Source organism: Gymnogyps californianus, chromosome Z (assembly GCF_018139145.2).
Source record: "Gymnogyps californianus isolate 813 chromosome Z, ASM1813914v2, whole genome shotgun sequence".
NCBI classification, from domain to species: domain Eukaryota; kingdom Metazoa; phylum Chordata; class Aves; order Accipitriformes; family Cathartidae; genus Gymnogyps; species Gymnogyps californianus.
The window spans coordinates 47,731,995-47,756,110 of NC_059500.1; the positions used below are offsets into that span (position 1 = coordinate 47,731,995).

Sequence of the window (24,116 nt, forward strand, 5' to 3'; positions counted from 1 at the left end):
CAGTGTCAAAATCTAACAGTATACTGTTTCTTCCATAGCCACAGGGACAGCAAATACACTATTGTAGAAGAAAACTAAATTAGGTATACACAACTTGCTCTTGACAAACTCCTACTCATCTCCTCATTATATGCTGGGAGTTCACAAACAGTTTTTTATGGTTCCTGAGTTCGTAGGCACAGAAGTCACCTCCTTCAAACTTCACTCTTTCTCAGTTTGCACTGTGTTTAACTAACAGCCAGGTGTACGGTGATACGAGATTTCCAACTGCCCCTCTTGGGGAAGTTTCTGCGTCCTAAGTTTGGAGGAAAAGGCAGGTTTGTGTGTGTTACAGCGAAGTAATTCCTCCATCTCTGGAACAGAAGCCTGTGAAACTCCTTCCATGTGTAACTGGTTCCTGACACTGCAGCTGGTACGAGCCACAATCAAAGCCCATCCAGAACTTGAGCATTACTTTGGTCTCCTTCCTGGGTAAGTTCTCTGTTATTTTAACAACATGGTTCTTGAGACAGCTTGTCTCAGAGGCCTGGCTTCTCTACCTCAATCTGTCTTGCACAGTTTGTAGGAAATTATGTCTAAGGCTCTTACCTCTGTCAGATTTGGTCAAAATAAGCCAGGAGCTCTGAAGTTATCAGAGAAATGCAGTGGTACGATGAAGTTCCCCTTGTTTCCATGGGAAACCATGTCAATAATCTCCAGACAGAGCAGGCTGAGTGACATGACGATATAACAGCCAATCCACCAGCTCTTTTTGACATCTTGCCAAGTACAGACATTAACTCCGAGTGAGTAACATTCTTGAATTATAGCTACGCTTTCACACAACAGTTATTTCAAGCCCAATCACATTGGCTTATGGGGATCCACAAAAGTCTCAAAGAAGGTCTTTTACGTGGAGCGAGAGGAACTGTGGTAAAAGGGAAGCAGGAGGGGAGGGCAGGTGCAAGGCTAATATACAGCCATTATCTCCCTCGCTAAGTTGGGAGCACAGTCCTGGGTAACAAATACTGAAGATTCACACTTTGTTCCCCTAGACGTACTCACTCTGACCCAGTTCTCTGGATTTGTGGAAATACAGGCCACTCATATTTCTTGCTACTTGTCCTTGATTCATGGGCTTGCAGTTCTCCAAGTATTTGCTCTACTTGCAAGAAATCAGTTTGCTCAGAAAGTAATCTCTATCTCATTAATTAATGGTCTTCTGTCTAACGCAGTCTCCCTCTTCCTCTAAGAGTCAGAACTGCTGTTACCTGTGTGAGGGAGAAGTTATCCTTACTATACTTCAAGGCATTATACTGGCAGCTGCATTCTTCTCCACAAACACGATGTATGAAAAGGCGAACAATATTTATTCCAAATGCAATTTAATGTTGCAAAGTATTACATGCTTTCCACAAACGTTCAGTATACAGAATTCAACGGAGACAGGAAAAAAAAACCCCAACACCACTCCTTACATACTATTTATTGAGTTTTTAGTGACTGTGAATTGGGATCACTGAGAGCTAAAAATCCCTTCTTAAATAACCTAAACATTCAAGGAACGATGGACATCACATGCCAATATACAGAATCCACATTATGCTCAACATACTACTGCATCCCACTAATTAAACTAAAATACTAATTGAACCTAAAGACTAGGAACCCACTCACTTCCTGCTGGCAAGGGAAGAAAGCATTCTGGGGCTTTAAAACCTGAGGGTGCACATACATCACTTTATACTCCAACATAATACAGCTACTTGTGCGCATGTCTATTCATCCGTATGATCAGGGCAGTGCACAAACCCCTCTGTATGCCAATCACATAGTTCTTTGGGTACTAATGTTATCCTGAACTGGAGCCTTAGTCCAAAGTGCAATCTGTAAAGCTGTGAATCTGGTAAAAACTGCAGTTTTTTTCTTTTTTGAAATAAATGTAGCTTTTGTCAGAACATGTAAGTTAATTTAATGTAAAGTGCAGTAGCTACATCTAAAAGTGGTGGGCTGCTGTTACAGTGAAATACTCCCGACCAGTTCTACAGTGGAGCTTTGAATATTAGATAGTGATATCTAGAAATCAATAGACTGATATAGATACAAAGATCTGAATCTTTGTTCACAGAATCTCCTATGAAGAGTACGAAGGCTAGTTAATAAAAATACAGGACATGATTCTTGGCCTGTACCTGCATTCATTCACCTCTGCAATAGCTGAATGCACTACTGCCATTTTTTAAATTATAAAATTACTTCTTTGTGAGCAGTCAGACTCCGCAGAGCAGAACACAGCAGCTGACAGCAGATTGATTAGAGCCCTTTGAGTCAGAGGTTGCTTTCAAACAAAATATTAAATAGGAAGGCTCCAGTCATTTTGAATAGTACATTACATCTGCAGTTACTAATTTCCCAAGCAATACTGAAAATAACTTATTTACCGTAACATAATAATTTAGCAAACAATATCAAAAAATCTTACTCAAAGTAGGGCCATGTCAGGCATCAGCAACCTTAGCTGGGTTCCAGCCAGCAAGCCTATCTGTATAAGGATCTAAACATATGACTTAATACCTGAGAAGTGTTTGAGCATTTAATAATTAGGGAGAGAGGAACGAAAAGGGAAAAGCAGCTGTGTTTCAAAGAGTAACAAACATTACTGTATGAATTTTTACAAACAAGTTTCATACAAAAATTATATGACTGTTTCCAAAACCCACGTTTTTCTCAGACAAATCTATTAGCAAGTGGTATAAATCTGCATTGTTTCACTGGACAGATTTTGCTGCTTTTATGATCTGTCAGTCAATCTGACAGTAGGCTACTTACCTGAGTAAGTACCTTGAGAACTTTGAAGTTCTCAAGAAGACAGTCATATCTCCCACTAACAACTTTGCTTTAAGTGTAACAGCATACACCTTAGCTCTTGTTTTCTAAGCATAAATTTGAATATAAAAGTTGTCTTAAAGGTTTTACAATGCTTGAAAGTTAATTCATCCCAAAGTTCTTGTTAAAAGCCACCTTCCTAAAGATGATACTGTATAGAGTATATTTTCACATTGATAAAAAACAAGTACAACATGGGACTTCTTAGCAAAGCACAGAGGAAATGGTATTTCCTGGTCTAATATTCAAAAAGGAAATATCACTTATTAATAAAAGTGTAAATCCAAAGCCTTAATCCACTTAGAGTTCTGATATTAGGTGGAATGTAAGCAGACTCTGTCTTCTCCAAGACCGCAGCTATTAGCAGCTACAATTGCTACTATTTGAAAAACACCCCTGCACTTTGCATCATTTTTTAAACAGACCTAGTATAAATTGCTTGCATGAACCATAGCCGTTCCTGAACCTCAACCCCAAAGTATAACCTTGAAACTAAACGGATCTAGACATCTCTTATCTTTACAAAACAGGCTGAAAACAAACAGAAAATTTGAATCTACTGTTCTTCTGTAAGAATGCAAGACTCAATGTCACATTTCACTGCTCACTGAAATCTAAGTCTTCAGCCTGTTTTTTAAGCAGTTATCTACTTTTTTCCTAAGTATAACTAGCAGAGCACTGGACTGTTGTTCATATCACTTTGCAATGCATTGGTGAGAAGTTAACTCTCAAATTAGACATACAGCTAGGCACCTGCAAGTTTTTATGGTTTAATCATGCTGTCAATCCATGCTGACCTGAGCTCTTACTGAAGTTAATGTTCACACTTCTGTGTGAGCTTCAACGCCAAATTCAAGACCAAACATGTCTGCAGAGGTAGAGAGGGATTTCTGTGACACTTCTGTAAGAGGGAAATATGCAGCATACAAATGTCCACAGGTCAGTGGAAATACAGAAAAATTCAAAACCCTTGAACTCTTATTTAGTTTTAGGGACTGAATCTTCTGTCAGCTATTCCCACATTTACACTGCCCAACTGCACTGATCCAGTTACCCAGCTGCAAACACTTTGCACTGGTCTCCTGTTGTACTTGGGGAAGCAACCAGACACTCCGTGATCCAATGTCATGCACAGCGGGACTCCCTGTGTTACACGCCAGGCTGGGAGGAGCATGTGCTTCGAGCACACTCTTGTGGCCATGTGCAACCACATCAAAATCAGAGCTGAGAAGGACACAGGATGGCATGTAGGCATCTTGGATTGGCTTCTTTCGCAAAGAAGGCCTTAAGCCAGAAGTTACAAGAGAAGTGAATCAAGCACCAGAGGTGACCTCCTGCAGAAACATCATTCCTTGACCCTGGTATTTGGAAAGAGCTTTTATCAAAAGAAATGCTACATTGAAAACACAGAGCAAAACAGAGCCAACCAGAGGAGCTAGTAGTTACTTTAGTGTTCAAGAGCTTCCACCTTCCTGCTTCGTCTCTCCTCTCCAGAGAGAGGAAAGAACACACTTGCCTCCTCTTTCTATGACACTTGAAGTGCTGCATTTCTTAGGAAGAAGATAAAATACAACCCTATTCATTTATCATTATTTAAGTACTGTCTGTGCTGGAATGTAAGCTGAAACTCCATCCCCATTCCATGGCCAACTTCATGTGATCTTCACAGGTGATTTCTTGTGTGCGCAGAGGAGGGTGACGTAGGGAACCCCAATGAACGCCCATCTTTCACTGGGCCAGAACTTTATGACAGGGCCCTGCTCAGGGATCTCAGAGGCAGCATCGAAGTAAGCAAAGCAGACACAGCCCAGGTACGCCGCAAGGCAAATCAAAATGTGCCTGAGAATAGACACCCACGTGTCCCGCCCCCCCCAAAAAAAAGAAAAATCAGTAACATGACTTCAGTAAAGCAATCAAATATATCGCCATGCTTTAAAATCAATCTGTCCTTCACCTTCTTCCCAAGTCCCCCATAGGGTTGCTGTCTGCCCTTTGATGCAGGCAAAGAATACAGAGAATAAGGAAAACTACAAAACCGTAGCTTATCCTTGGTCTAAACTGGCTGCAGCTTTTTGACCTCTCTGCACCTGACAGATTTGTGTAGAAATGCTGAGATATGGCACCTTGAACTAGAGGGCACAGTTTGCTGGGTAGTAAACAAGAAAAGGCATCAAAGCCCTTCACTGCTCCCCACTTCACCCTCAGTTGTTAACAGTGGAAGTTCAAGCTTTCACAGTCACTGCTTCAGTTGAGCAGTGCTGTGGGATTTTTAGTAACCAGTAGGGGAAGGAATTCAGTTACAATTAATGAACTTAGTGTCTGAAGAATCTGATCAGGCCAAAGAGACTCCTAAATCTGCCACCTTGGATAGCATGAGACTTGCTATGGGCTTATAATCTTACCAGTAATTCTACCTAGCACTAACCAGAAATAGCCATCAGGCAGCACAGAAAGGTAATGTGGTGAGGATGTGTCACATTTGAATCAAACCGTGGAGTTTATACACAACACTTACCATACACAGTGCAAATAGGGGAAGTTAAACGAGGACCAGATCTCACAAAACGCTTTGTCACTGATCCAGCAGAAAAGTGCTAGCATCCACCAAAGACCTGAAAAGAGACCCAGTTTGTACACACGCAGGTTTTCACACCTGAGAAGAAAAACATAAAGGAGTTGTTATAAAACAAACCAAAATTTGCTCTGTAATGGCAGCTTGATGCTTTTTGGCTGTATGTATTTTAGGGTAGGATTCATAGTGCCAGGCACACATCTTTAAAATGGCTCCACCATAAGTGTCCTTAACAGACGAACTTTACTTACAGAAAATATGGCTCTGATGCAAGGCAGTGGTGAGGTGACAAAACAAACCTTTTCATCAGCAGCTGTGTTTTGGGTCTTGTCTTAAATACCAATGTCCAAATGGTGGGCAAATATCAAAGCATTCCCGTATCTAGGGAGGGGTACCTAGGACAACTAGTGATTAGTTACACACGCTGTCTGGTAACAACCAGCCACGTAGCAATTGCTCACATTTGTTCGTATTTGTCACTATATAAAGATTGGTAAAAAAAGGAACTGGATGAGGGTTTTTCTAATTGGTTACTTGACTTTTCCCCCCCTACAAGTTAATAGTGTACCATGTAGAAGTTCCAGAGAACTTCTAAGGTAGAAGCCTCTACTCAGAGGGCCCAAAGAAGCATGCTTTGGTAGATGGCGCAGGCGTCCACATGTCAGACAGAATTCTTCATATTGACTAAGCTGCAGTTCTCTCCCTCCACAAGAAACCTGACTTGTTCATATAGAGGTACACCAGAGAGAAAGAGAGCACAAAACATTTGCTGTGGTCACATACAGTGTGGTCTGCAGTTGACCATCACTGAATACAACAGCAGATGCCAGGATACTTGCATAGCATTACCTGTGTTGCAGAGCTACTCAAAAGCTCACAATTTTATTTCCCTATATGATGCTTTGTTCTTTTCCACATCTTGGAACTATCCTAACAACTGTGCAGCTTTGCTCAAAAGAGTAAAATCAGGAAAAAGGAGGCATCAATAGAATCTTCAGGTCCCAAAATGCTATTAAAGTCAATAATTTGCTGTCTACCTACACTTGCTGTTTTCGAGTTAGGCTTCTTCGTGCCAGTAGATGCAGCTCTGCTGTTACTGATAGCTATACAGCAAAGCTAGACTGGGACGTGACCAGCCCTATGTGGCCAAGGGAAGGCATGGCTCAGCTCCCCTGCCTTCTGCAAGAACAAAGCTATGATCTGGGACTTTCCCCCCCATCTCTTTTTGTTCTTGTTGTTGTGAAACTCTTGGTGAATCTCCCAGGGATCCGAGAACTGTTCAATGCTCTTGGAAAATTCTTGCTTCAAAGAACTGCTCTTCTCGGGTCACTGATATGACCTCCCAAAGCACTCCTAAACCTACTAATCAGATGACAGAATAATTTGTTTGAAGTGACTTGTTTGAGCTACATCTCAAGAGTAAACCAATGAGCCAAATCTCTAGCCAGTATAACAAGGAATACTCAGCCCTCATCAGGGTTACAGGCCCCTGTCTTCTCTTTCTACATCCTAGAAGGAAAACAAGCCAATGCCAAGCGCCCCACAATACCTTCCTCTGTCCCAAGGTCTTCAAGAGGGGCTCCTCTAATCCACACCCATCTTCTAAGTCTTACACATCTGCCAAAAAGTTATTGGGAATGTCTCCATGCCTCTTCCTCTCCAGCAGATCACCAGCCAACCTTTCTCTCTGCTCCAATCCAGTCACCTCAGTAGACTTGACACTGAATCTCCAGTCTTCTTCCACACAATTCTTGGGCTCATTCACTGCATCTGGAAGGTGAGCAATGCCTGGCAAACAGGTCCTTTAAAGGGACACTTCACCTTGTGACACTCAGAAGCAATTAAAATGGGTATCCCTGGAGGACGGAGCTAGAATAGGCAAACACGTCTTTACTGTGTGCACTGCAGTAGTATTTATGGTCCCTGGTCTTCTTTATACATGACTGTACTTGACAACTGACTAACACAGTGCAGCACAGACCAAAAAACTCTTTGGTCCTTCTGTCTTCCACACAAAATACTTGTTAGCCTGAAATCTGTTGTTCTCATTTGATACATTTACAGAGTTCTAATTTTCCCAACATTTACCACTAATTGTCTCCACGGCCACACACAGCCTACAAGCCACAGGGTACCCTGCATTCACTGTCATGGAAGCAGTAATGCCAGCTCTGTCCCCAAACTAAAATTTGTCACTACACTCTCCCACACGTGTGAGATGATCTCCAACTACTCAGTTGGAGGAGGACAGGGGTAGAGAATGGTTCCTGCCTCTCTGTGGTGGAAAAGCAGAACTGCCACTGGTACCGGAGCTTTGCTAAGGGAGCCTAGCTAAGCATCCAGAAAAATTAAAAACATCCACAGAGTGCTCTGTCCAGGAACACTTTTCTGAATGTATTGCAGGGGCAGCAATATACCTGGCTCTGGTGTATTGCAAGCTAAAGAATTAGTACAGTTTTCCCTGTAGGATATTTTTTTCACTCTTGAAATGCTATTTCAGTTGACATTTTAACAGGCATTTGGGATTAAGAAACTCCTAAGGCTGAGCAGAAGGCACCTTTATAGCTACTGGATTAATGACAGAAAAGCTACCAACTGCTTAATCTTGTTGACAGAGGATTTTCTCCAATGTCCTTTGCACAAGTTGGTTTTAGGATCTGGCATTTCTTTTTTAAGCCATCTATAAATAATGTCGCATTCAAAATCATCACACCTATCTTTATTATTCAAAAAAGTGCTTCAACTACTGGCTAAACTGTGATCTTCTGTACAAGAAAGATATCACAATAGTTGCTTTCATAACAAAAACACCTACATGACTGCCACAAAAATTAATACTCCACATAGTATATAAACCAAAATGGCTTTTTTTCTTAGGCCTGAATCCTCCAATCCATTTGGCAAACCACCAAGACACAGTCAGACGAGACAGGGCTTCCCCAAGATTGCATCAAGATTGTCTGTGCTGCATGCTGTAAAAAAGGCTTTTTTCTCTGAAATAGAGTCTTTATGTTTAAAAAGGCTACAAGAAGCATGAAGAAAAGAAAGCACGAATTCTTCCTTACACTCTTTCATGAGACACCCCGGTAAGAAATACATCTAAGATTTGGCACAGTTTTATCAGTAAAACTATACCGGTAAATCCTCCTCATTTTGGAGGATTCATACTTATACCAAATGGCTAGACAGCATGGAGACCTTCATAAAAGAAGAGGGAAAATCGTTACTGGTCAAAAAACACTGCCGTATTAAGCATACCGGCCTTAATTCTCTCCCATTAATGCTAAGGCAGATTTACAACCTTCAGTGAGACACACAACTGTTCATAACAGCAAGATGCTAACGCATGTACCTAAGCGGATACATGCATGGATCAGTTTTGTGCATTTGACAGATAAAACTAGACTGCTGCAATGGGTACTTGTGCATTCTGACAGAGGAAAGGGGGTGTGTATTGAGAACATGGAGGCTTTCCTGGACTTGTCTGAAGGACATAAACAAACACATGCAACTGCATGCCATTTAAGATAAGAGGCTTGGCCTCAAACATCCAGCTCCTTTAGTCAGTGAACATACCTGTCAATATCTGACTAGTTTGAATACCAAGAGGAGAGGACAATTAACCTGCATGGTTCAAAGAGTTCAAGGCTGCAGAGGAAAACTGCAAGCTTACTTGAAGAAACTTTCCCAACGCAAGATCAGCCATAGAAATGGTACAGATTGTAATAACAAGTTTGCTCAGTACCACCATCAGGTATTGCAATTTATTTTTGTAAACTTAGGACTAGATGCTGCAGGGTGTACTGCAAAAGACTACTCTAAGGCAGAAAGAGTCAAGCACAATGAGGAGAGCACAGCCTGCTGATCTGTGCAATACTCCCAGGTTTTCTGTGATCACCCATCACAGAGTCTTCAGTTCCTGCAGTGACTGTGCTTTGGATAGGCTGAGGACACGCTTGCTGAGGAGACAGGGGACTGCAAAGCTTCCTACCTGCCACTGCTTTTACCACGATGAGGAGATGTAATGCAAATACCACCTGGACACTGGCAAGAGACATGGAACCGACCCCTTTCTTTTATTTCTCAATAGACACGGGCACTGATCATTCAAACTACCCCTGAAACAGAACCTGTCAGCTGAGAGTCTAAAAGGTCTGTTCATGCTGCTGTGCACAGATCTGTGACATGCTCCTACCCTGCTCTAGTCTGAAAGAAATTGGACCCCACAAAGCTTGCATTTCCATTTGCACCTTTTGCTTATACAATGCCTATACAATGTGTTCTTGGTTTAACACAAACAGCAGTTATTTAAATATCAGAGTTTCTGCAAACACTGGTGTGCCCCAGCCATTTGCTATCCAAGGGACTGGGCTGGTACACACTTCCAGCAGCTTTATCTTCCAACATCATGGCACACCCAACAAAACATACCAGCTTTTCTTCACACCAGTGCAAGTAGCTGGATGTCGACTAACTGCTTGATTCATTCTGACACAGGTATCTCCCTTTATACCCTAAGAAATATTTTAAACTTTTAACTAGCTTAACCTTTTAGTCAAGGGAATAAGGGAACTGTGAGCAACCTGTGACAATGAAGCAGGGCTCCCCCACAGCCAGGTTTCTCGTAGGAGATTCAAATATGAACGGACAGACCTGAAGCTAGGGTAAAGCTTCACGGCTCAAGGCTCAGATGTCAGCTGAGCAACAATATTCTAGCATCTATCTGCACACGGAGATAGTCACATGCCTGATGTTGACTCACTAAATGATACTAATTTGATGACGTTATAATCTCAATGGTTATTTGGCTTGGACCAGCAAACCAAAGGATCCAGGTCCACTTTCTCCCTGATATCATCCCCTAGGAGAGGTCTGGGGTTTTTGTTTTGTTTTTTTTATGAAACACATGAAGGGATTGGTTTGGACAGAAATGAGAACAAAGTTTTACAATTTCTTTGTCTTTCAAGGACAAGTATGCACTTAACTACCTTTTGCTCTTTTGATCATCTCCCATCCACAAAACTTCCTAGCATACACTCTACCTACCAGCTCTGCATTTAAGAACATAATGCTCTTTTGTGACAGTATTATCTCCTCATCAAGGACAAATGAGAGGCAGAAAATTCTCATTTGAAAACACTGTGGTTCTGATTCACCAGAATTCTGTGCAAGATTGACACCAGCCTAGAACAGGAATAACAACAGGGAGTTTTGGTCTAACACATCACAAACTTCAGCATGGAACAGACGAAACTACTCTGGAGGCTTTCGTCCTTCCTTCCCCAAATACCTGTTTCACAGATAAAGTTCTACTGCAGACTGTCAGGACTCGGATGTGTAGCCCCCTACTGACTGTGGTAGTGGAGAATGGGAGAATCGCAGGCATTTTGAATAATGCTTAGATTATTCTTCCTCCTGCAAAAAGGGATAAGATGACTCCTCTCCTCTGGGTTTACAAGAATATATCTCATTTAAATCTCCTAGGGATCAGCATAGCTTGAAATAAAACCTTTAATTATTTGCCTTTTACACTTAGGAATTCATCCGAAAATATCATAGGTATTACATCATCCCAATGCACTATTAAGAGGGCCATATGTCACTTTAGGTCCCTTTTTAATCACCAATTCAAAAGAAGGTTTATTTGTGTCCTTAATTCTCTCCCAAAAACAGACACATTTTAGTAAGATATGACCTTTCAGAAGGAGTTTTAAAAAGTAAATATCTGTAGGCATACCAATTCCTAGATTTGACACAATAGTATTCTAACTTAGGAGACATTAACTGTGCGTCCTTTTAAGTTTCTCAGGAGCTCATGACTGGAAAACTGGTATGTATAGAGTTCACATAAATCATTTAGTGCCACAACCAGATCTCCATTTGCGCTGTCAGCAGTTCCTTTGTGCTTTTATCAAAATGAGACACCTCCACCAACATTCTTCAACTACTGACCTTCTTGTCTACAACTAACTTGTGCGCTGTTTCCTGAGTTTCTTTGACCACAGAAATAAATGTTGCTCAGGATGTCTAACGAGAAAAGACTCATGAGCACTGTTACAAAACATTGTTAGCAGAGGCTTCCACTGTATGGAGAAGCAGCGGCAGAATAGCGTAAGGTAGCAAACAGGAAAACCTCTGTTCTAACAGAAGCAGTCAGAATGCAGACATTTGGTCCTACTCTTGTTTCTTTTGAGGGACATTTACATATGCAATATGTAAGAGCCAACATTAGTTGTAAAATCCTTCTCAGACACTGGAGAAGAGGGGGAAAGGACAAGTTCGTATGCTGGTACTCATCTGGTCCTTTTTGCAGTAGGTGAAGAGATGCAAAAAAAAAAAAAAAAAGTCTCTGGACAGCTGCTGGTATTGCTGTCATGGTAGGACTCTTTAAAATGTTAAGATCAGTCTCAGGTTCTTCTCTATTTGCATTCTGGTTTTATAGTTTCTAAGGCCCTGACTGATAGCTATCCTCTACAACCTAGTGATTAACCTTATCTTTATCAGTCTGACTCCATCATATTATCCATGTCAGAAGACAAAGTGGTGTAAGACTCACAGTACAACTTTGAGAGCTGGAACATCTTCCATGCATGCTTGGGCCTTGCTCCACATTCCCTCTAGTACCCAGACTGTGATCATGTGACCGACTCACCCTTACGCAGACTATACAGCAAGAAACACTGTCAGTAGAGCAAAACCCTTGCTCTGATCCCACAATAAACAAACAAATTTGAGTTAGATCAGGTTGCAGCAAGAGATATGTTACACCAAGACAGACAATATCTGACCTAGTATAATGGCCTAGGAAAAAAACCAAAAATCCTTGCCAAAAATGTCTGAACTGGCAGACCAAGTTTATACCAGATCTGCACTTGCATGTGGGAGAAGCATTTCTGATGTGCTGTCACAACCACTGAAGCCAGACCTAGTGTATCATCACACAGTGGCCTAAGGATCTCAGAAGGCAACGCTGCATTCAGGAGAAATACACTCACCTCTTCAACTCAGCAATGAGCAAAGCTGTGCAGGGAACACCCAGAGTCATCAGCGAGATGTTGTTGATGGCAGGCTTAATGAAGGCGAGGCAGGTAGTAACTCCAGACAGGACACCCACTGCAGCTTTAAATCGGCTCCTGAATAGGGTTTTTTGAGGGAGAAAAACTGCTTTTAATTCAAAACTTTTAATTACTAAAACCAGAAATCTTAGAATTATTTTAATAACGTAACAAAATTTAGGTTTCTCTAGGTGTGTTCAGGAGGTGCAATGACAATGTGCATAAAATGGATGTGGATCTTGCACAGATTTGCATGTGCATGCAGAGTTAATCATATACACAAATCTTTGCTGGACTGTGGTCTTCTGAAGCAGCCATGTGTACGTATACATACACGTGCACATACACACTAATCACTGGTTTCGAAGTCCAAAGGCCACACTCTGATCTTCCTCCTCCCACAATAAGTCAGGAACAAGTCCTTCTCTGCACACAGCACTCTACTTCCTCAAAGCAGTGTTGTGTCATCATTCTTCATGCTTTTAACATGGATTTTTAGGATATTTTGTTACCGTTAATGCCCCAACTTCTAGAGTCATGTTGCAGTCTGTTTTATTTTCCTTTATCTCTTTTAAGCCTTAAAGATACTGAAAACTACAAGGTAAGTAAGAACATTTCTTTTAACCAAATTCAATAGTAGGTGAGGGATTCCCACACTTTTTAAAGATTACAGTTTGGTATATTCTTAGCATAAATGAAATCACAATTGGGCCCTACATAGACAGCCTGACAACCTTTAAGTTAAGTATGTGTTAACTGTTGTTTAAACTTCAAGTTTGGACTTTAAACAACCCATTTCCAGTCTGTGTCAGGACTATGGCAGACAGAGGATCATCATGCTGCCCTTCAACTACTGGCCCACAGCTTTATAAAACTAGTTGCTGTCCAAGGATGGCTCTTCTGTCCTTAACTCTATGTTTGAAGTAGGGTCTCAGTATACTTGTGCAGCACCATTCCCTGGCCACAAGTGTCATCACCTTCACCTAGGTCATTCCATCTGCCTTTTGCTTTCAAGTTTTTCTTTCTGCTGGAAGGCAACAAGTTACTTAAGTAGGAAGTTCTGATCTGATGTGAACACCTTAATGACTAAAGACACCACAAATTGGTCATGGTAGATAATAACATTTGCAGCACTGAAAATCCAGAGTGTAATGAGGATGAAGAAAGTGAAGACCACAGCAGTGAGCACAGGATAGATATAATACTAGAGGATTAGCTAGGCAAAGAAAAAAACAAAAATATAAACCAAATGCGTTCTGGGTTCGGGTTTGTTGCCCAGTACGTCCTCCTTCTGTACACTTCAGAAAGGAATCAAGACCTTAACACGTAACTGCGTTGACAGATTCTGAGGAAGAAGTGTTCTGAGAAATTTAGGATAGGGGACATCCTTCGCCTCATCTCAGTATTTTTATGAATCAGTTATAACCGTGGAGATTATTCTTAACAGCAAGTTCAGTAGAAACAAGACTTCACCCAGTTGGCCCATACTAGGAACCTACCCAGCACAGTATCAGAAGATAGTGATAGATGACATGTAACAATCCCCTTAGGCTTCTGAGGAATAATTTATATGCAGTCACAGAAATTCTTCAAGACTCTGAACTCTTCTTCACTTGAACTAAATGTCTAAAAGTCATGTCATTGACCAAAACACCCCAGTAAAACCTGTTTGCTTGTTAAGCTGATGGTGTCCTGTAATAGCACTGTGTTGCAATATGCAGAAGTACTAAATTCACACCAACATGACAAAGCCATTAGACTGCATAGACTGTACAAGGTAATTCAAGATACACTTTTCTCAGTGCAAGCTGTTTTGAGGAACAGTCAATCTAGGCACCAACCTTCTCTCCCCTCCCCCCCCAGCAACTTCTAATCAGGCACATGTCAAGGAAGAAAAACACAAACCCCCCCAGACAGTTACAGTATAAGAAAGCAAGAGGCAGCAGCCTTAGCAATTTTCAGAGAGAGGAACATTGGTGCTGCAATTCAAACCTCTCCATTACCTCAACTTTTTTACTGCATAAAACAGCAGTATGTACAAAGATTATAGCACAATTTTTTTAAGGGGGAAAAACCACAACCAGATTCGTTAAACTGGCTACAACACACTTTTTTTAATCCTGCAAGGAAAAAAATCCTTTTACAGCAACAATAGGCTTCTAAACACTTAGCCTTCGAATACTTAAACACCATCCTTAACCACTGCCTTAAATATTCAGATGAAAATTCAGCTGACTTCCATAGGTCCACTTGTATGTACAGTTTAGGATATACACAAGGAAGAGGAAAGAGGGTTTCTCTTACTTTACTTTAGCCGCAACTTATATAAACTACTCATGTAAAGGTCTCCCTAGAATCAACAAGAACAGGCACTTCCAGATGTAAGTCACCTCATCCCAAGATCTGAAGTTACAGGGTGTAAACCCCAGCATCAGCAACTGCAGACTCAGGAATTCTGAACAAAACGGGCTGAGATACAAGCAACAGGAAGAGAATGGAGTGAGAAAAGACAGTGGTGGCAGTGGTAATGCTGGATGATAACTCGGTGCCATTACATGCAGGTTTAGGTGTTAGCATAAGAAGCTTCAAGAAACATGGAAGTGTACATGTATGACTGTATGATTACCTGTCATTCCGAAAAACTCTGGGCAGGTATCTCCTAGGGAACCACATGGCAAGAGCACACATCAGGACCCAAAGAATAGCCAGCTCATCCAGCATCTGGCCCAGGAAACTGAGGGTAGCGTGAAAGTAAACAGATCCAATTCCTGGAAGAATCAATCAAAAGGCAATATGAATAGTTGCAGCACGGTATAGACCAAAACACAGTGCTCATGTTCAGAACTTCATAGCAAATGGTGGATACCATTTGGTCTAGAAAAGGTTAAAAAAAAAGAAAACCAGAAAACAAAAGGCCAACTTTCCTAAGAAGGCAATCCAAATCATCAGCACCTCATTAATTACAAAGCAAACACATTACAAAAGCAGCAGCTAAAGATGCCAGCTCCTACTAGAAAAGCAGATGTATGTGAAAAAACATCTTGCTGGTAAAGTTAAATGCAAAACCAATTAAGAAATAAGAGCCAAATGCTGCTTCTGAATTTTCTCAGTAGCACAAGAATGGGTAAGACAAAGATGAAAAGCAGCATCTGGTGGCTACTCCATGATAACAGGTCTACAGGTGCAAAGTGTTGCACTGCCCCACAGGGCTCTGATTATTCCTTTAGAAGTTCCCGGTGCCTCCAGGAATGAAAAAGCTTAAGAATCTCATATCTACAAAACAGCTAAGCCTTTGGGCCTTCTCACTACAATGCAAAACCTGTTATCCTCTTCAGTTGTGCTGGGCACTTTCAGCTCTCATTTAAGCAACAACAGAGGAAGGAGGGTCAGCACTGCTGTAGAGTAAGCCCAGACATAAACAAAAGTAATTATGCAAAGGAAGGATAGGAAGGGAACAGAAGCAAGGCCAAAGTTCCCACCAACCTCAAATTGCAAAAGGCATTTTCCTTTCAGAAACTACGGCTGCTTCAGCTTCAAGCAAGTACAAGCAAACTCCTCCGTAGAAGTCAGTATTGCTTTGTTTTGCAAAACAATCAAGCGCAAGCAGGAAAAACTGATTTCCTCTCTCAGTTCATGCATGAGCAGGCAAACAGAGACTAACCAACTTACCAACCACAACTAGCAGAGTCCATATTAAATATATTCCACTGTTGAAGCAGGTTGCGTATTGACGGAACAGGCACATACATATGGGTGGTAAAACAAAAAACAAGATGTTGCTTATCTAGGGGAAAAAAAACACCAGTATCAAGAGGACAGAAAATAAACAAATCTTAAATATTCACAGGCTGCCTAAGACATCTATAAAAACATGGTGTCATCCAGTGAAGCCCCAGCTCAACAAATTATGGCCCTCAGTTTCTGCCAAAGCTGAGCTGTTTTTGCAAAGCATCAATTTGTTTTATTTAATATCATTAAACTAGTAACAGCATAAAAACTTTAAGCAACATAAAATGTGGCTAGTCACATCTTTAAATTACCTTTCAAGTCTATTCCCAGATGAATTTTATTGAGAGTCTATAAATACTCAAGACTGTTGCAATTCAGGAAGCTTACAAGAGCAAACAGCTGAGGAACAGGATGTCCTGGCAAGTGACCTGTCCTCTCAATGGCGGTCAAGCCTAGCATGGAAAAACCACTAGAATTACTGGCACTAGACACAGCTAGTCAAGCTTTGTGGAAGTCAAGTCACTGAGCAATAGCTATTGTCCGGAAGCTCCGAAATACAACGCTAAGCTAAAAGAGTTATAACCCTTTTTGTGCAGGGTAAAGAGAGCCTAAACCTGTAAATCCTTTTACACATCATTTTTTCTCTTGGTTCTCCATTACAGGAACAACTGAGTATGACTGAAAACTAGTTATAGGAAGGTGAAAAGGCTGATAATTCAGACCATTGCTAGCTTTTTTTAATTTAATCTGTAAGAGTTGAACAAAGACATATTTTCTCTTGCTTACCAACACTTCAAAGCACGATTCTCTAGTTAAAGGCTGAAAACACTTTACTGGCAATTAGCAGGAGCTGTCACTGTAGTGATCACTTGGTTCTCTCCAGAAGGAGCTGCCAGTGCTGAGGGCCAGCCGTGGCACTGTAACTGAGCAGTTATGGAAAGACTCTACTGCTGCTTCACAACGGCACAGGGGACAGGATGAGTTCCCCAGCCTCAGCTTCCTCATGTTCCCCTGCCTAGCCCAAGCACAAGAGAAAATCATCCCCAGCAACATTCCCCTAAAGCAGACGTAGAAAACAACTCTGGGACAAGAGCAGTCCTTTGGGACAGATCCCCTCTTCGCAGACACAAACTTCTACTGGCATTAATGAAAATCTAGTGGAGAAAGGATTCAAGAACAACATGGGAAGAAGGCATTTGTTCGTTCAGCTACTGTTGTCCACCACTCAATACGGTCTGAGAACAGAGCTTACGATGACTAAAATGGACACATCTCATTTAACATTTGCAAAGCTCATCAAAACATACTCCCAGGCTGGCATTCAAAATGACAATAACTACAGAAGCAGTTTCTCAGCACCAGCTACTTCATGCCTGACACATTCCCTCATGCTAAAGGTACATCCTCACAGACAAGCTGCGTTTCCTTCCAAAGTCCTGGCTTTTAGATTTCATTAAAATACTTAGAAAGAGCCATCACCCACGCAGTTTATAGCTGCAAATACTATGCAAATCTCTGCCAACAGCACCCTGGTAACAGCACACAGCCCAAGCAAAGCCTTGCTAATGCAGAGGGCTCCTTGCAATCAGGCCACACCACCAACGAGTCACACCAGGGAAAGGTGCCACAGAGCCAGCTCCCTCGGGACTGCCCTTTCTGAACCGATGCAAGGGTTGAATCCTTTTGCCAACTACCAGCTCGTACAGTGTGTTTTGCCACGTAGGAAGCCAGCCTCATAAACTAGATGTGAAAAACCTGTAGGGGCACCAACTGATGAACAGTGTCATAGACTAAGCACCTCTTCAGTAGGAACAAAAGGAGTCTTCTTATGGAAATCCTTCATCCCACCAAGGTGGCAAATTTTGCCTTTGTTGTTCACAAATTAAGATGGTGGAAAGTTGACAACAGGGGTACCTGGCAATGTCAAGAGTGCGGGATACTGCACAACCCTGGGGAGGCAAGCTAGAGACCAAAGAGTTATTTATAAAGTAATATCCTATTTTAGCAGATTTTAAGAAGCAGATCAATTTGCTTAATCCATGTAAAACAACCTACACATTCAACCAAACAGGCTCACTCGAGCATCTTCCATTCATAAAAAAACCACCAGCTCCACGCAGCAGAGGCTGTTAGCATCATTGGGAATACAGCCATGGACCAGGATCCCAGTGTGCGACATGCTGATACAAGCACAGAGCTGGAGGGCTCCCCTCGCCCCAAAACAGGTAGGAAGCATACACAGTGACTGGTAGCAGGGATGACGGAATTCAAACAAGTCCTCTGGGGACCTGGGAGTGCTCTACACACTTTAGGCTTTTAGCCACAGTTAGGCCAAAGAGAGGTGTCAAGGGGAAAAAATAGATGGGTATAAACAAAGTGGTGTGGAAAAAAACCTTTCCATCTTTACAGCTAGAACTGACCAATGAAGAAAATCACACCAGGTAATTGCAGTCTATAAAAATTCAGCTAGAAAGTCCTTATTCTGTGTAGGAACAAGATGACAAAGGAAACACACCTACTTACCATACCTGTAGCAATGCAGGTTTATACTAGTGATTAGACAACAAGGGAGAGCTTCTGCCCTACAGTAGTGCTCTTCTGGCACTGAACTCCTGTTCATGCTAAGGTCCTGCCTGCAAATGCAAGAAAACCCTTGCAACCTGGCACTTGGCCATGACTTGTACTCTTTGCAATGGCCACTAGGAGGATTTCCTAACATCGTAAAAGTTGAAATAACTTTAGTACTGGAATTCTTTTCTATTAAGTTTACAAAAAATGTGATAATCATGTATCTCTTCCATGGAATAGCTTAGTTATGCTTCTCATATTCCACAAATAATATTTTCCACAAGTTATATTCAAATCAGGACTCTGGAACATTTTCTGAAACATGTTGCTTTAAGTTCTCTCAGTCTCAAGTTCAGTGTCAACTACATCAACACTAGAACTGACCTGCTGGTTTTCACTCTCTGATACCAGCCTAGCTCCCTATGAGGACCACACCCTTAGACACACTACAACTATTACCACCACCCCTTCCATGCAAGTGACACAACTATCCACTTGGCTCTGGTTTCAGAAAGTATGTTGCATATGCAATTTTTTACGTAATACACAATTGGCCTGTACGGTTTGATAATGTAAAATTCAAATGCTGATACAGTTAAGATTAGTGCAAAAATTAGTAACAGGAGTACAGACAATTTCTTTTGAGATCTCCAAAAGGCAACGATTAAAAGTTACGGTTCTGGAAAAAAGGTAAGCAGCACATCAACAATAGTCCATCCTCTGGCTTCATACAATTCTAAATCTTTAGTTTTAATTTCCAACTACATAATTGTATGAAAGGAATATAGGACATGGGCCACAGCGGGAATGCCAGAGGCTTGCTCAGATCGTGACCACATAACTTCACTCACATCTGGCCACAGTCCTGACAGCATGTTTCCTGCAGTCCTACCAAAGCTCAAGTATTCTTTACTATCTGGTATGTCTCCCAGACAGCAGCTGTAGCATTCAACCACCACAGCACCACTTTCTGCACTACCTCTTTGTGAGGAGAAAGCAAAAATAGACTAAATAGGTCTTGGTGAGTTCAGAAAGTTTGTACCTTCTATATCCTGATCCATAAGCATGCCACTCATATACACTAAAAGACTTTTGTAGTAAAAAAGATGATGCAGAGAGAGTACGAGCATTCTCTCACACCCTTAAGACTGTTTGATAGTTTTTTTAAACTTTTATCTCCATGCCACTAGGGAACAAAAGAAGAGGAATAAAAACACTGGCAATTCCCTCTTTAAATGGAAATTTGGCAAGAAATATGTATTACATGCACAACTGAATGCAACATACTGAACTGCAAAGTACTGACTTTACTAGCAACAGGAAAAAAAAAGTTACTGTTTTCAGGTGTTTAAAAGAACAGCTTTTTTTGTAAATACCTCTGCACAGGGTAAATTCTTTTGATCATGTGGATGCATTTGTTTATGTTCTCGATTAGGGTAACACTGCATCAGGACACATTACTTTATTCATTTCAGGAAAAAAAAAACCAAAACCAAAGTAAAAGCTAGTTTTCCTGTAACTATTCGTTCAATTTGAGTTACAAAATGTTTCATGGCCTCTTTACTGAAAGAGTGTAAGACCTGAACACAAAACCTCATCAGTCTAGCTGACGTATGTTTTAAAAAATTAGTCTGATCAATTTGTACAAAGTCTCTGAATAGATAATTCTCCTAGTGATTTAATCCTGTTGAGCGCTTTGGTTTGCTTTTTAACTACATCAAGTCAAACTTATGCATAACAGACAAAGATTGAGTCTCACCAGAATAAATAAATTATTTTTTGAAAATATGTTTCAGATAAGCTGTTCCAGTTTTGTGCTTACATGAATATTGCGTGAGACCTCAACTACAACTCTGACCTCAGCTGTGACAGTTTAAAATGCGGATTAGCAAGGTTTTAATCCAGTTTAAAGACCCCGATGCCAGATTTAGGTCTGCTGTGGAGTCCTTCCTGAAACTTCATGAGGGTTTGAGTCAGTCAGTGAACCATCTTAGAAGGAATAAAATTTAGACTCCACTTAAGGTGCCGGTTAGAGTACAGCCAAAATTTCCGAACTGTCCTGTGAGCATCTGGCTTTTTGGGGACACAGTCGCACAACCCCATCAATCCACTGCGAGTCACTGTCAATTTTCAGAAGTTGCTAACATGGAAGTCAAACCCTTACAACGACTTGTTACTGAAGAGAGGCTAAACACGACTAGCCTCAATGTGGCCTCTTTTTTCCTCCCCTTTTAGCGTACAGCTTGCTGATTTGTACACAGCTGCCGCAACACAGTGGGCTTCGGGGCAAACTGTCTGCTGTGTCTCTCTGTTGGAACCTCAGTTATTCATCCAGACATACCTGCAGCTCCTAGCATTTTGCAAGCTTCTATACCACTGCTAATCAGCTCGGTACAGTCAGAAGGATACCAATCCCCCTGCATAGCTGCCTCCAAAACACACTTGCTGTCTTCAAGAAACTTGTTTATCCTGACCTTTTCCTCCCTTTGTTTTTGGTTCTTGCACAGTGACATCAGACACAAAGCAGACAGTTTCCCCCACACACCCTGAAAGTTCTCCAATGGCACAGACCAGCCACCACGCAGACGACGTTGGCAGCAAACTACAAGAAAAAACAACAGGTTAGCAATGTACACTATGTGCCATGGAATTACTTGCTCTATATGTGCAGCATCCCTCATGATATACACACTCCAGTGAGTGAAGCCAGACATCTACTTCTTTCTTCCACTGGATGTTAGCAGTCAAAGAAACACAGCTTGAAAGGGAAAGACAGCTCAGACAAGGATGGAATTTGGGAGAAAAAAACTAAAAGACCATTTTAAAATACAAAAGAGGCAAAGCAGAAGCCCCAGCACCTCATTCGTACACACACCACCCACGACAAAGCAGAAAATAGGGCATTTGCAGGGTTCGCTCCTGGACATGTGTTTTTCATGGAAAGGCAAACTACCAGAAAGCCAGATGCATTATCTCACTCTGGTGGATCTATTTGTCACTGCAGTTCTTTACATCAACAGGATATAAGGAGCATTGCTCCCCTTCCAAGATGCATGGTACAGGGCAGTCTGGCTCTGTTGCTGGGGCTATGTTTTCACAAGTTCCTTCCAGCAGCCTGAGAGGTATTGGGATGGCGCGAGAGGACTCAGAGGTGAACCATGGCTTACTGGAAGGAAACAATAATTACATTAGTCCTCTTCCTCTCCTTCCTTTCTTCAGCTACTTTCTTAAACAGACATCTCTTCTTTTCCTAAAAGTACACTGCTGACTTCATCCTGCAACCTCAAGGCAAATTGTTCTTGAAAGCTTTGCCTTCTTGGAGCCAAACCTACCTGGATGAAACCCAGTTTTGCCTCCAAACACGAAGGTGGTTTTTCTCTTGATCTATCACTGCCTTGCACACCGTCAAGTGGCTGACGCCTGTGCAAACAGGGACCTGACACAGGCAATCCAGCACCAAGTTCTGCACTCGGCCACGACAAGGCTCGACACAGAGGAGGAGAGGGCCCGCTGCACACTATTTACCGAACAGCTTGCCACGAGCCCTCTCTAAACCTCCCGATTTCATCTACAACACCAAACCGCTCATTTTTATTTCACTTTAGGCGTACGAGGGACTGGAGAAGGAAGAAGCAGGCAGCAACAGAAGGGCATTCCACAATCCCATGAAAACCCTACATGAGACGGACTTGGTAGGCAGCAGGAGCACCCAGGGCTCCAGCGAGACCACCCGCCTGCCGGCCCGCCGCCCCGCGCTCGCCCACCCGCCGCTCCGCAACCGGGGCAGCCTCCGAGCACGGCCGGCGCCGGTCCCCCCGCACGGAGAGCGCCCTGCCGGGCCGGGCCGGGCCGGGCCGGGCCGCCCCGCCGCCGAGCCCCGCGCCGAGCTCGCGCCTCTCCTCCGCCCCCCGGCGCCGAGGCGGCCGCCGCTCCCGCACCGCCGAGCAGCTGCCGCCGCCGCCACGCACCGTGTTGTAGAACTCGGCGATGGCGGGCACGATGGTGTAGTTGTCCTCGCACCAGTCCACCTCCGAGCTGCCGGCCCGCAGCGGGTCCCACCACAGCAGCGCGCCCATGGCGCCCGGCCGCCCGCCGCTCACGGCCCGGCCGCGGCGGCGCTGCGGAGCGGCCGTCCCGCCCGGCCTCCCTCCCTGCCTGCCTGCCTCTCTCCGCCGCCCGCTTCCCACCGCCCCTCGGGCCTGCGTGAGGGGCGGGGCGGCCCCCGACAGTCGGGGCGGCAAATGGCAGTGAGCGGGTTTCCGCAGGGGCCAGGCTGTCTGCGCGGAGGGACCCCCGCAAGCCGGGCGGGCTGAAACGCTTGTTCCCTGTTCCCCCGGCGGCTGTGAGGAGCCAGCTTCCCCGCACAGGCGGCCGCCCGCCCGCCTCCCTCCCTCCTTTGTACGCCCTAAAAATATTTGCCGGAATATTGTTTGACGGAAACAAGTGGCAGCTTCTCGCGTTCTCCTGTATGGCAGGCGACACGGGAGGGGGAGCGCCGCCATCACCGCCACTGCGCCTGTGCGCCGAAGGTGTTTTTATGCGGGCTGCAAACAGATGTCTCAGCAAAGGAGGCAGCCGGGTGTGCATTTCACGCTCTGTGAAATGCAAGAGGCTCATGCAGACTGTATTTTTACTTTGCTAATGTGTTGGGTTTGCGTGGCAAGGTTTTGGTAGCGGAGCTACAGGGATGGCTTCTGGGAGAAGCTGCTAGAAGTTTCCCCTATGTCCGATAAAGTCAATGGCAGCCAGCTCAAAGATAGACCCGCTGCTGGCCAAGGCCGAGCCTATCAGCAACAGTGGTAGCGCCTCTGTGATAACATATTTAAGAAAGGGAAATAGTTACTGCGCAGCAGCAATTGCAGCCTGAGAGAGGAGTGAGAATATGGGAGAGAAACAATTCTACAGACAGTCAGTGAAGAAGGAGGGGGAGGAGGTGCTCCAGGCACCTGAGCAGAGATTCCCCTGCAGCCTGTGGTGAAGACCATGGTGAAGACCATGGTGAGGCAGGCTGTCCCCCTGCAGTCCATGGAGCTCCATGGTGGAGCAGATATCCACCTGCAGCCCGTGGAGGACCCCACGCCGGAGCAGGGGGATGCCCGAAGGACGCTGTGACCCCGTGGGAAGCCCGTGCTGGAGCAGGCTCCTGGCAGGACCTGTGGACCCGTGGCCCTGTGGAGAGAGGAGCCCACGCTGAAGCAGGTTTGCTGGCAGGACTTGTGACCCCATGGGGGACCCACGCTGGAGCAGTCTGTTCCTGAAGGACTGCACCCCGTGGAAGGGACCCACGCTGGAGCAGTTTGTCAAGAACTGTAGCCCGTGGGAAGGAC

General features: G+C 43.4%; 1 protein-coding gene across 1 annotated transcript; it reads right to left on the reverse strand.

Moving 5' to 3' along the window:
- Positions 1-1,353: 1,353 nt before the first annotated feature.
- Positions 1,354-22,865, reverse strand: ACER2 (alkaline ceramidase 2). Its single transcript, XM_050913436.1, has 6 exons — positions 22,758-22,865; positions 16,162-16,276; positions 15,119-15,260; positions 12,433-12,570; positions 5,381-5,518; positions 1,354-4,704 (listed from the first exon to the last, which is right to left on the reverse strand). Exons 1-6 carry the CDS (start codon positions 22,863-22,865, stop codon positions 4,518-4,520), a joined length of 828 nt encoding a protein of 275 aa, XP_050769393.1. The 3' UTR covers positions 1,354-4,517.
- Positions 22,866-24,116: the final 1,251 nt, after the last annotated feature.

Bases quoted from the DNA above. Each gene is read 5' to 3' on its own strand.
- ACER2 (XM_050913436.1), bottom strand. From the start codon at position 22,865: ATGGGCGCGCTGCTGTGGTGGGACCCGCTGCGGGCCGGCAGCTCGGAG. The intron at 16,277-22,757 runs GTGCGTGGCGGC...TTTTTCCCCTAG, and splicing joins TCGCCGAGTTCTACAACACG to ATAAGCAACATCTTGTTTTT. The intron at 5,519-12,432 runs GTGAGTGTATTT...TTTTCTTCTCAG, and splicing joins CTCATTGCTGAGTTGAAGAG to GTGTGAAAACCTGCGTGTGT.